Source organism: Ciona robusta, chromosome 12 (genome assembly GCF_009617815.1).
Source record: "Ciona robusta chromosome 12, ASM961781v2".
Taxonomy (NCBI): Eukaryota; Metazoa; Chordata; class Ascidiacea; order Phlebobranchia; family Cionidae; genus Ciona; species Ciona robusta.
Genome location: NC_143246.1, coordinates 5,207,541 through 5,221,999, shown reverse-complemented (window position 1 = coordinate 5,221,999; position 14,459 = coordinate 5,207,541). Strand labels below are relative to the sequence as shown.

General features: G+C 33.7%; 1 protein-coding gene across 1 annotated transcript; it reads left to right on the top strand.

The window, feature by feature from the left end:
• The first annotated feature begins 517 nt into the window (after nt 1–517).
• Nucleotides 518–14,454, top strand: LOC149727106 (endosome/lysosome-associated apoptosis and autophagy regulator family member 2-like). Its single transcript, XM_089889790.1, has 21 exons — nt 518–731; nt 915–1,041; nt 1,414–1,609; nt 1,951–2,098; nt 2,434–2,520; nt 3,680–3,788; nt 4,323–4,564; nt 4,638–4,818; nt 6,852–6,979; nt 7,109–7,288; nt 7,609–7,740; nt 8,272–8,371; nt 8,428–8,612; nt 9,035–9,157; nt 9,984–10,110; nt 10,526–10,664; nt 10,995–11,108; nt 11,493–11,619; nt 11,925–12,106; nt 12,551–12,710; nt 12,762–14,454. The coding sequence occupies exons 1-21, from the start codon at nt 645–647 to the stop codon at nt 12,816–12,818; spliced, it is 2,931 nt and encodes a 976-aa protein (XP_089745916.1). The 5' UTR covers nt 518–644; the 3' UTR covers nt 12,819–14,454.
• Nucleotides 14,455–14,459: the final 5 nt, after the last annotated feature.

The window sequence follows — 14,459 nt, the reverse complement described above, 5'->3', positions numbered from 1 at the left end:
AAGTCTCAACTTTATGCAGATGACTGGCAAACATTCAACCTTGTTAATTGCCAAGATCTCTGTTTGAAAAACTGAAGGGTCTGATCATAGGCTTACTAAAGCTTATTTAGTCTCCGTGCATTTCGTGATCAGGTAACCAGATTCCGTTCCGTGAACCGTCTTGGAACCATCTGTGCAACAGATTAGTTGGGTTTCTTTAAGTTTTTAAACGCTTCGTCAAGCGTTTTTGTTACCTACTACGTGACGTCATCATATGCCATCTGGGTATTGACTTATAGAGGCGCTGTTGTACATGACATATGGCTATGTTCTTGCGTGTTGTGTTCAACGTGAGATTAGTTTAGTTGTTAAGCGCAGTAAATACGACTGAGAAAGTTTTTTTGCTGCGTGTATTTTATTTAAAGTGAGTTAATTGCTTTATAAATTCGGCGAAAAACCTTGCATGACTGTATAGCTATAGGAGTGGTTTAACATTTTAACCAAACGTCCAAAGTTAAGTTTCTTTGTTATGTAAAATATACCTATATTTTGCGTTATAGGCCGGTTGAAATACTCCAAGGCCCCAACGCAAAGAAGCACAATAGGTCAAACTATTAGTTGGAGTTAGCTGCAATATTTATTTAATAGAGTGTTGGTTCTGAAAAATGAAGCTACATAGTTTGACTGTAGTTGCATTTGGAATTTTATTTGGAAATTTTGCGTTGGGTCAGAATCTTCCAAACTGCTTAGAGGTAAGAGTAACTTGAATAATTTTTAACACTGCTTGGAAAAGTACCCTTTTTGCAGCCTAATTTGTAATAATTATGTGTACGAAAATAAAATAAAATTTTTAATGAACAAAAATCCATGTTCTGCAGACTGCATAATTTGTTACGTTTTTTCTGTTTTTCTGTTCAATTTGTTTTGTTTTACAGGAGCAAACCTTATACACATACACCGACTGTGATTCTGATGGTGGAAGATGGAGAGTGCAAGTTCCAAGAAACCCTGATGTTTGTTCTATTACACAACCAGCAACCCCACTTCGAGGGAAAAACTGCGGTAGGTGAAATGTAGCTGGAAAATGTAAAAACCAAAAAAACGGAATTTGCTTTGATCAGATTTATCAGCCCCACTCTATGATCAATATAAGCTTTTCACAATTTTTTCGGAGGGTTTATACTGTATTGCTGGTGTGCTAATAAAAGCAATCAGTAGCGTAGGCATATGCACTAAACTACTAGAGGAGCAAACTTGCTATTGCTTGGCTATTGAAGTATGTCTATCACACTAGTAAACTGCTATTTAAAATACTCGAACTATTTTACAGCTGTAAAAGTTATTTAAGATCCTATAAAATAAGTAAAATCCTATCAGATGTGTAGTTACAGTTTTAAAAATATGTAAAAGTCGTTTAAAATCTTATAATACCAGGTTTTGCATGTGAGGCTGGCAAATACCTTGATCTTGCTTCACAAGAGTGTCATAAATGTCCACAAGGAACATTTTCACTCGGCAGTGGCGTCCGTTTTGATGCCTGGGATGTACTGCCTATGGGATTTGAGACATATGCAGAGTCAGTGGCTTTCGCACAGTATGGATACCATTCAAAAAATAACAACTGCAGCATGTATGTTAATAAAGTACAATAGGCTTTAGCAATAGTATATCAATATGGCTGCTATTCTATATCCCCTCCCTTACCCATCAATGGAATATTTATGTTTATGGTTGAATAATTTGTTGATAAATTATTGAATGTAAATTAATTTTTTCTGGCGTGTTCGATAAACCCTATCCCACCTTACAAGTTTATGTAACTTTATTGGTGGTAATCACCTACGAAGTAACATACAAAGTAAATCGTAAGCTTGCACAAGGTGCATGAACACCCATGTTGTAACAACTGTCATTTTTTTCGGCCACTCGAGGATAAAATAAATTACATTTATATTATTGTTTTTATGATAGGTCTGGATGGAAGCCCGCAGGTCAATACATCGTATCCAACAAAGATGACTGCACCAGCTCACTCAGTTTTAATGTTGAGTTAAAGCAAAAAGGCTCGGTGTCTTTCACATACCAATACTCTGACCCTGACGTAGTGTTTCATTTTTATGTAAGTAAAAAATTTACAAAAAAAAATAAATTCTGTTTAATCTTATGTAAGTAAAGAATTTTCAAAATTTTTTAAATAGACCATGAAAAGTAATTTTCTCGTTGCCAAAAAGCAAGCGCGTCTGACGAATTAAATATAACTGCTGTAATTAGCTGTTTATTGCTCTGTTTAATAAATGAGCGCCATATTACATATTGGGGTAAATCTGATAAGCATCTTTGTTAAAAGGTTAAAACATACAATAAGTTTAAGAACCACTGGTTTAGTATAATAAATAAGGTTTACACTGTATTTAAAATGGGTACATGTCCTATCATGTAATTTTAATACTTCAGGTCCAAAACGACATGTGCCAAACTATACATGATCACTCTAGGAACGTATTTCTCAACACAACTGGTACAGAGCTTAAGAAATGGAAGGTAAGCAAGAATACTTTTATTCTTTTTGTAAGAATTTAACCAAAACCAGTTTCCTGAATTGCTTAGTTAGGCCAAATAGTCATTTTATTTAGGTTTTAATAAGATAGTACCAAACTTTGGCCTAAATCTAAGGTCCCATGACATGCCTCGCTGTAGGAGTAGGACCCCACCCACATAAGATGCAACATGTAAAAATAATGAATTTGCATAATGTATAAATGCATAAATTTTTATAACTGCCTAGTATTCTGTTTATTATATTCTATATGGGTGAGTCGTACAGCAAAACAGGCCAGGAGGTCATGAATTTATGCTACCGGTATTGCATTACTCCAGCTCCCAGAATTATAATGGTAGCCCATTAATAATTACTAACACTCATAAGGTGCTAATTCATTATATTCCCTTCTGTCAATCAATAATCTTGTCGTCAATATTTTGCTTTAATCCATCTGCGTGTCACATTTACCAACAAAAACATAAAGCATAAATAATTTAAGACTCCGTGCTACTAATTTCCCTGTACAGTGATCAAACTCATTGTTAAACATACTCCTGTACAAATGTCTTCCAATTTTTGCTTTTATTGAATAACACAAAAACTAACATTTATTCTTACGTATAAATGAGTTATTCTATTACCTCTGCTACCAGGCATACTGTAAATAATATTCCTTTAGTGGTAAACCTGGTATACATTTCCTGATGAAGTCTTGCCGATTGGCAGACAGGGCGTTGGAAATGTACTACGTTTTTATACCAGATGAGCTGCTAAACGATATTTTACATAAATGAGTTATAGTACTATCGGAGAAAATAGGACACCTTTAGAACATAATATCCAAATATCCTGATCGTGTTTTAACAATTAACAATGATCCTTGGAAGTCGTGAGGATGCGGTTTAATAATTCTTTAAATGTTTCTTGTTTTAATAATAAATAAGACGAGAAAATATAACGAAAAGGTGTCCTATCTTCCCCCACCCTACTATATATATATATTTCATTTAAATTTTTTTATTTTTTAGTATATATACCCTTTGACCAATAAAATTTACATACCACACACAATTATAAACGATCAATAATTTTTATATAACCGCAACTCATATGGGGTTTCCTGTTTTGCACTGGATTTTACTATTGTGTTTCTCACAGGCTGACTTGGAACCTGGTGCATACATCCTATATTGGAAAACCACTGGGATTATGGTTGGTAACCACAAGACACTTGACCCAGTCAAGATAAGCGTGATTGAGATAACAGGTAGTTATAATTTAGAAGCATATTAATCATTTTAGACATTTTCATTAACTTTGGGAAATTTTGGTTTTAACTTTTTAGGACATTTTTATTAACAATGGAAATTTTCTAATTTTAAATTTTAAAAGTTTTTTTAAATATATATAATATATATATATATATGTATATATAAACATTTTATGATGCATGTTAGTCAAAGCTTGTTAGCATATAAAAAATATAACTTTATTAAATGAAACTTATTTATCCTTGCGGGGCAAACGAAGCATTATACACGTACTATTGCCGGTTAATGACTTTTAATGTGTTTTATCGACATTTTGGCCAACTTATAAATGACCACTAGGTTTACCTAAAGGCAGACAGCATAAGAGCTTTGCAACACCAGATATATATATATATATATACGATTCTAATTTAATTCGGGGAAAATATTTTACTTATACAATATTAATGTTATATGTATTTATATAAAGCTTAGGCAACTATATCTATAGCTGTCTCTTGCTGTAAATCTACTTTGATTATAATTCTCAGGTGTTTCATATTCCACGGAATGCCATAAGTGTCGGCCAGGTTACTACGCCGCTGAATCTGGCTCACGTTGGTGCGAGTTGTGTCCAGTGAACACTTTTAGTGACCGGGGTGCACACGAGTGTTCCCCGTGCAACTTGGACTTACAGTACGCGCCAATTGCGTCAAGCGAGTGCAAAAGTCGACCAGCTTGTAAAGAAAAGGATTACTTTGCAACGCATTCTGAGTGTGATTCTAAGAAAATGGTAAGTCATATTTATAACCATGGAAAAAATGATATTCTATCGCAATATTTTTGAAAATTCTTATCCTATCTAGACAAAGAAAATGTACAAGTGGATTGAACCAAAAGTTTGTTTGGACTCGTTGCCGGATTCTGTTTCACTTCCTCCATCCGGCCAAGAAGAAGAATGCTCTCCCTGTAACCCTGGTTTATATCCTTCAACCAACTCAACTTGTAAACCATGCCCAGCTAACACTTTCTCTGATGGCTCCCACGGTAAGTGTGTGTTCACCCACAAAGTTACATACGTGGTAAAACTATGGTCACCCACAAAGTTACGTACGTGGTAACGCGTAAGCCAGCACGATGTATATGAAACAGAACATTCGTGTTATAACGACTGTCCTTGCCCTGCCACCTGAGGGTAAATAAGTTACATTTATTTATTCATTTTCTGTTGACTATTCTATTTAGTATCTGGTTGGGCTTAGTGGTAAAGTGCTTGCTTTATAAATATAAGATACTGGGTTCGGTGTTGATATTGATTGTGTCCTTGGGCAAAACACAAACTGCTGAATCAATGTAACCGAACGGTCTTATAGGGTACCTTTTAAGCTGGCACTGTTGTTGCTATGTCTTGTAATCTATTTATACTGATATATATAGGAGTACTCTGGATGTAAGGTTAACGGCCCAAAAATCTCATGTACTTATTAGGACTTCACCCTATAGAATAAAATAGGAATATATGTGAGAGGGGGTGAGGCTTGAGAGTCTGAGATATTTTTAGGCCAGAGTTATCCAATAACCCCAACACCTAATATTCTGTATAATAGCACAGTCATTGCCAGACTGTATGACTAATGGCATGGATGTGAAATGTTTTGTTTCATGGAAAAAGTGTTGTTTTTTTAATCTAAATAGATTTGTTATTCATAGCATGGCAGAGTAATATACCTTGTTTGTTCTTCTATTTGGCCTAACAGACATATGTTTAACTTTCATACCTCTGAAAAATTCAACACTAAGTCTAAATCATTTGCTTTAATTTAAAATGTTTAAGTTTCTTAAATTTATTTTTTGGATGTGCACAGAACACAGTGTAGGCCAGGGCTTTTCAAACTTGGAATCGTGTAAGATAATTCAGGATTCGTTGAGACTATACCAATTTACACCAAGTATTGCATATATTAGACTATACTGTAAACCATAAAAAGTCATGAAATTTTAAGAACTAAAAGTGTTTGTGAACAAAAAGTTTGGGAAGTTGTGGTAAATGCCGTTCGTTACTAAGCACTTGAGACTTTGTTACGCTATACTAATAAAACGTTCCAGTCACGTTTTTAAATCCATCTTGTTCTGCTTGATTTGCTACAAATGCTGATATAGTGAATCACCGGGCCTATTTCTGCTACCAAGTGTTTTACACTGACTGTGTTTTCCCACTTGATATATATACCACGAATTTAAAATTGGAATTTTTTTGTTGTTTTTGTTTGTAATTAATATTCTTATTAAATTCTGAATTTAAAAGTTAAAATGTAAAAAAACAAACAATTTAAAATCTGTAAATATGTATTTATATATATATAGTATACCAGTATGGCAGTATTACAGCAATGTAGCTAGACATTGTGTAAACCATTGCTAACAAACTAGATAATATTATATAGAATTCTTCAATTCAATTGACAATACTCATTCAGTGGCTTGCGAATTTGGTAAAGCTACAAAAACAGTGCCTAAAATAGAGTCGATCCAAAACTGTATTAGGTTACATTTAACACACTGGCTCATATAACCTGCTAAGTAAATGTTCACCCAGTTTTAAGTACATGGTGTAGAACAATAAACGCTGTTTGCTGGATTGGTAATATAATGTTGATTTACAACTGTCTTGTATGTCTTACCTGGCAAGACCAATATAATATACTGTCTTGGACTTTGTTCTTATCTTTTTATGTATAATCGTTATACTTTGAGATTGTTTTAAAGTACAAAATTATTTTAAAGTACAAAATTATTCTAAAGTACAAAAGTTCAAAGTTGTTTTCTTACAAGAACATTATTTTTTTCATTCTTAATTGAATCCGGCTCAAAATCCAAATTTTTGTCAATGTCCCTGTTTCATGGGCCATATTGTTTCTTTTTTAGGCAACAAGTTAATTATATATATATCTAAAAAAAAATTTTTGGAAATAAATTGCTTAAAAACAATATTAAAAAAAAAAATTCGCCTTTTGTCAATTACAACAGTACAGTTTAAAATCAATTTTCCATATGATTCAAAAAAATTACGCTCTTTATAGAGTGCCACGCGTGTCCTGCCAGCACCAAACCACACTATGGATTCTTTAACTTATGGTGGCAACAACTACCTGCAAATATGAAGACTTCATGTATAGGGCTCTCAAAGTTAGATTGCAGCCAGAAAAGGGTATGTTTTTTCTTTTCTTAAAACATATTATTTCCTTCTTTTTTTATCAATAGGCATGTTTTAACAACTGTTTGTTTTACCCATCTTTGCGCTTTTGTCAATTTTTGTTTGTTACGTTTTCACTTACAGGGTTGGGAAGCAGCTGGAGATGAAGTTAGGACGGTATCCATTGACTCTGGTGAAGCTTATCTTATTTTAGTGATGTCACTGCATGGGTTTATGGAGAAATTGAATGAAAAAGAGTTCGGTCGAATTACTTTTGCTTTCCAACTGGACTGTGACGGAGAATGCCAGCTCTATTTTATGAAGGTACTTTTGTTGGTTGGCTTAGTCTTATTTTGTTACATTATTACATGTGGTAGCATGTGATAGTGGTTAGCGCGCCTGCCTCTAACCTAGAGGTTGTGGGTTCAAAGCTCGTTGCTTCTACCGTTGTGGCCTATAGGTCCTTGATCCGGACACAAAGCAATTGCTCCTACCCAGTCGTCATATTACTAATAGGTTGTCCAAATTATCAGTCACATCAGCGGACACAAGGTGTAGGAAACAGAACATCCATGTTATAACCAATTTTTCACCACGTTAGGATAAACAACTAAACATCGTATATTTCCTCAATGCATTGACAGGACATACGAGATGTTGGAACAAATGTTGTCGAGAGCTGGAGAAATGAACAACTTAAGCAAACATACACATATTCAATCACCAGCAATGAGAAAGATGTCTCATTTACATGGGCCTTTCAAAAAAGCAAAGGGGTAAATATTATAAAAATATGAATATTCTTTTTTTAATTTTATTCATAATATTGCGCTACTTTTGCTACCAGGCATAATGTAAACAAACTTTTTGCGGCTTAGCTGGTATAAAAAAAAACAAGCGTAATTCTAAAAAAGTGAGAATAAAGTATATTATTTCCATGATGAAGTCTTGCCAAATGGCAGACAAATTGTCGGAAATACACCTTTTTTATACCAGGTGAGCTGCAAAAAGTTTGTTTACATTATGCATGGTAGCAGAAGTAATGCAGTATTATAAATATAGGGTTGTGTATCTGTATGTAGTGTTATTAATGTTTCCATATCTGTCTTTAATTTTTAACACACTTCATAAAAAGTAGTTTAGATGTAAACATTTGCATAATTAAATCATAAAAACTGACCAAAAATCTGTGTTTTGTGCACCTGTTTAAAACTGACCAAGAAAACATGTTTCATGCACCTAATTAAAAAATTAACTAGAAAACCTGTGTTTATGCACTTTTATATTTATCCATGTTTTTCACTCAGAACCCAACGGACACTGCTCGTGTTTTCCTTGTCAACGTTACAAACACTGTCGGTAGCTCAGCGGACAGCTGTACACAGTGTGCGGTGGGACAATCAGGAGGTAAATGACATTTCCTCCTCCATGAATCAATACCTGACACTTAGTTTTGCTTTTAGGCGACAAATGCATTCCCTGCCCCAAAGGGAGTTTCATAGACCCAACCACAAAGCAGTGTGTGGCCTGTACTGGTAACAACAGGCTAAAACTGGATAAAACCGGTTGTGAGCCTTGTGGTGTTGGTACAAAGACAAATATGCAACATACGTATTGCACCAATGATTGCTATTTTAATTCTCCAACTGTAAGTTGTTATCACATTACCTCAATAAGTTATAATTTATTACATGTATATATATGTTTTATTTCATGCAATATCTCATGTCCATATTTTCAAATTTTATATCAGGATAATTTTTATTACAAAGTGTCTTGATCAAATACGCATATTCAACAATGGTAGTAGCATTGAGCTTTGAACCGAGTATCATACAGTCAAAAGTACTCTTACCACTAAGCTATGAACAATAGTAGTAGAACTATATTCTCAAAACTCTCATTGACCGGTTTTAATATCTTTCCCCACCCTACTATATCTTAAATGACAACTTTTTTTATATTACTTATTTTTTAATTAAAAATTCATAGAAAATGGCATAAATTAAAAAAATTAAAATTGATAGAAAATAATATGAAATAAAAGATTAAAAAAGATTAAATTTTCAGACAAACCGTCAATACAACTTCACTGGCCTCCCAAGAACCTATGCTGCTGTCACTGTTCCAAGTTTCACAAGTTCGGGGCGAAAATACAACCATGTTTATAACTTCAGTCTGTGTGGAAATCAGGTAATTTTACTATTCGAATTCAAGTTTTGCTATTTGTCTTGCCCCGTTCCACAATTTTTAGCGCGCATGCCTTTAAACTAGAGGTTACGGGTTCAAGGCTCAAATTTTGTAGCCCTTTGTGAGCGATTTTGGGCTAAATTTGTTAGCACATTAGGCCAACATTTGGTAGACCAAATTTTGTTCAATGTATCTCCAATAATTGTATAGCCATATTTAAAGAAAGTGTAGGTTCAAATCGTTTTGCCAATTACTTGAGTATTTTCTATAAATAACCTTGTTTACTGCAGTTTGAATTGCGTTAATTGGACTTATTTGCCCTTTTGTTTGGCCCTACAGTGTGGGAATGTGTTGAACTTCTGCAATTTGAATGATAATTATCATACGCAATTTGGATAGGGAAATTTAAAACACTTTCAAAATAAACATTACTTCCCATATATATAGTGTAGTAGGGTGGGGGAAGATGGGACACCTTTAGCATACAATATTTAAATATTCTGATCGGGGTTTAAAAATTAACAACGGTCTGTGGGAGTTGTGAGGATACGTTTTATAATCTTTGAATGTTCTTTGATTACCACCAAATAAGGCAAGCAAATAAAGTGAAAAGGTGTCCCATCTTTCTCCAACCTACTATTTAATAATTTAGTTTTAAAATAGTTTAAAGATTTTTTGGGGGGGAGAGACAAAATAAAAGTTCAAAAAAGTGGTTGTTTTTTTTACTCCAATGTAAAACTAGTGACCAAGACACTCTTAAACATAAATAAAAGAGAATTTTTTTTGTAAGTAAAAATTTTATTTAAAAGAAACATTTTTTTCTACCCAGGGCGTAGGTTCTGCAGAATGCATTGACAATATAACAGCAGCAAACCAGTTTTCAAGTGAAAAACCAAGTGACAGTGTAATGGGGATGGTGTGTAGATCAACTGCTGTCATCATGTATGGCAACCAACGTGAGTTCTTTCTGGTTATTTGTTTTTATAAAGTTTTTGGTGGTTTGCCTGCCTCTAATCCTGAGGTTATGGGTTCAAGGCTCCTTTCTACTACCATTGTGGGTATCTGTGTCCTTTGGCAAGACACTTGACGACAATTTCTTCAACCCAGTAGTCACTAATGGGTTTTCTAAATTATCAGCCGTATAATGTTTTTTTTAAAAAACAGAACAATTACCCACAAAGTTCCATACATGGTAATTCTTAAACTGGCATACCGTGTATGAAACAGAACACCTGTGTTATAACCACTGTCATTTTTCCCAGCTCACAAGGATAACGCATTCATTCAAATTCAAGTAGGTCCTCACTCACAAAGATTCAAATAGAAGTATTAAATATATAGCTGTATTAAACTGTTACCATATTTCCACAGAAGACCATGTTACCGTCCATTCTCAGCCCACGTTATTTTCGACTGCCCTTTCCGAAGTAACACAGAAAGTCAATGAAACTAAACCACCGTTCCCAAAAGATGAGAATACAGACTTACCTGATGTAGTTTACCACATGCTGTAAGGCTTGTCTAACTAATCTACTTTTCCTAAAAAATAGTATAGAGTCGGCAGAATACAGTTTTATAATTCTTTGAATGTTTTTTGTTTACTAACAAATGGGATTTTTGCACTAAAACATCTGAACTTAATGAGGAACAGTTGACAGAAATAGTTTTTACAATAGTCATTGTACTTTTTTTGTTTTTTTTTAATTTTTACATTTAAACCATTTTGTTGCACTACTGTTTAAAAAATATAAAAAAACTTTTTAGATTTCTGCCACTGTTTTCTAAAAACTTGCACTTTTGTAGAAAAATTCAAAAAAAAATATTTTTTTTCACTTCGCAGTCACAATGATGCTCATGATCACGCAAATGAGTGTCCTCATGGTCGTCATAGTTACATTCATATGAGATGTGATCCAACTGTTGCTGATGAAAATGGAGTCGTGAATATGCAGCCGTGAGTTAATTTTACAATAATTGGATAAAACTTGCTTTATTTTGGCCGAATAACGACATCTATTGTGGCCGAATAACGACAGTCGTTATAACATGGGTCTTTTGTGTTATACGTCCGTGCCAGCTTACGAGTTATTTTTATATGAATAAATTAGAAAAAATATAAAAACAGTATTCAATCACTTTTTTATTCTTACGTGGCCGGGTAACAGCAGTCGTTAGAGTCGTTACAGCACAGCTGTCTTATTTATATAGCTTATGCCGTTTTTTATATTTTGTTGCTGAATTTTTGTGACCGAAAGCTGTTTCTTTTTTGTTTTTTTTTGTGTAGTTTGCACAATTGTGTTAGTTCCAGCAAAATTTAGTAAAAAAAAAAAATTCACAGACAATGTCCTGATGGTACTTGCAATGGATGTGATTTTTACTTTTTATGGAGGACTCCATTGGCGTGTCCTCTTTGTGTAGAGGATGATTACGAGGAAGTAGCAGGAGGGTGCTCCCATGGAAAACTTGTAAGTTAAATATTTTAACTTAAATAAACAAAGGTATTTTTTTAGATATAGTCCTACCTTTTTCTGTACAAATATGTGTGTAGTACCATACATTGATACATATATAGAATTCAAACTTATTGGATTATATATACAGTTATTTCCTGAACACAACAATGCAGGAAATCCAGGGTAGGCCTGCCCACCCTGCCACACCAGGTTTCGCAACTATGATTTTTTACTGGTAATAAATTATTTTTTTGTAGTATTATTGATTTTTTTGTAGTATTATTCTTTTATTTAATATAATTAATATTTTTTCGCAGACCACCAAATTTTTGTGGAAGACTTACCCACGCAGATGCAGAGGAGGGGTTCCTCTTCCCGCATCCAAGGTGGAAGACTGTCAGGACATCCTCTTCTTCGTGGAGATTGGAATTATAGCAGGAATTGCTCTTCTAACTCTCATGTGCACTGCTGTATGTTGTTTATGGAAGAAAAGCAAAAAGTGAGGGATTTTTTTTAGATTTTTGTGTAGAAGGGCTGTGACTGTTAATTGTCTATTCTAACAAAGCGTGTTTATTAAACTATGGCCTGGACTGTCAATTTTTAATTTGAAAATTTTTGATGTAATAATGGAATATACCATCACACTTCTTGTAGATTCAATATATATTTAGGTTAATTACTTTGTCCGACATTTGTATCGTAATCAAAGGATACCGGGTTCGATTCTCGACACTACTAAAAGGCGTATACACAACATTTATCGGACATTGCTCTAACCCAGTACCTAATATCTTATATTTTTTAAAGTTTTTAAATATTCACAATTTCCGCAACATTTACGTAATACCAAAGATACCCAAATTTGGAAAAAAATTGCGATTCTGTGGTATATACATACTTAGTACTAAGATTAAGTTTTCCAGCATATTTGTACCTTTCCTAGGTTAGAATATAAGTACCACCGCTTAGTAATGGACGCAAGTGGCAAGAATGGGGAATTACCAACAGCGGATAGTTGCGCAATATCCGACAGTGAGTCAGATTTTGATGACCAAAGCGACGAAGTGGTTTTCCAGAAAAAGAAAGCAAGACTCTTTGGAAAAGTAAGTTTTTATGCAAAAAAAATCACAATTGTTACAAACTTTTATCTACAGACCAAAATGAACGACTACGAAAGCGTGACCCTTCAACCCGTAACCACTGGTGTGTGACCATTGACCCCTGATGCATTTTCGACCCAAAACTTAAAAAAAATAAGTTTTTTCACGGTGCAAGCATTTTTAACTCATTTTATAATTTGTAACCATATATATAGTACTGTAGCTACATTTCCTAACCACTGTCTGACAAAACACATATCCAAAAATTCCCACTGAACATACACCCATTACTGTACTATAGGCATTTTCCGAAATTGTAATTCATTTTTCTGCTGTAAATTTCAACCACTCTTGCCCCTAGCTGGTATAAATCAAGCAAAATTCATGCCACATCCAAAAAATAAATGCTCCCTGGGTTAAATAGGTTCAAAGATCCAATTTACCCCATTTTTTTTACCAATCTATACAATTTCTTCAATCAATTTTTACTGACTGCTTACCCCACTATTTATTTTAACTAAAAATCTTCAAAAACCTAATCTTCAATGTTCACATATACATTCCTACATTCTATCCAATTCACAACCAGTTTTTACAATAATCCTAAAGTGCAATTTTTTCCGCTGATGCAAAAATCCGAATTACTTTTTTTCCGAATATCTACATGCAGTTACTGATAGCTTTGCACACATTAAGCTTCATTATCAAACACTTTGAGATTGTATTATACCGTCCGAATAACACAAGTGGCCCTGCATTTTACCCTATATACCCGTTTTGTAAATATAGTCTATAATATACATGTATATTAGGGTGGGGAAAGATGGGACATCTTTTATTCTGTTTTTTTTGCCCCATGTGGTGGTAATCAAAGAAAATTCAAACAGTTATTAACCAATTTAACCATATCTTCATGACTTCCATAGACCATAGTTTAAAATACAATTAGGATATTTATATATTATGTAATAATGGTGTCCTACTTCCCCCACAGCACCCTATACTTAACCATGCAGTCTTCAAATGCTTTTTTTGCACAGTCATTCCAAAACTTGAAATTATCTGTCTTCAATTTACTAACTCGTGCCATATCGAAAAACTTTGTATATTTGGTTGGGGTAAGATGGTTCATTTTTTATCATCTCATTTGGTAGTAAACGAAGAATATATTCAGAAATATATAACTGTAATAATAAAAATCTGCTTAAGATAAAATGTGCTAAAGAAATTCATCTTACCCCACCTTTCTGTAATAAAACATTTTCAATCTAAAAATCGCTAATTCCACATAATGTACTAACTTTGCGGAATTTTTAAGTTTTTTTGTAAAGCCACCCATTTTTCTTCTATCCTAAAATGAAATCAAAGCTCCACAAAATAACCTTAAAAAAAATCTGCTCTGCAAAAGTCAGAAACCTTGTTACGTTAGACGACAATTCAGTCATTCTTCAAAAGTTAATTTTTTTACGTTTTTTAAACTAATAACTTGTCAAACCTGCTCCGTTAGTCATGTGTCTTGTCCGTGTGTATTATACCTGTATATCATTGCTAACATCCAAACCTGTTTTTATCTTTACAGTTGCACTCCAAAAATCCCATTCCGAATTTTAATATTTTTTAACCTTTTAAATCATGACTAAAAATCCGAATCGTTCCGTTTTCGATTTTTTGTATACTTTTTTTCGTTTTAAGCAATGTTCGTTTGTGTGCAGTAGGCGTTTGGTGTTAAAGGAATATATGAAAACAACGTGT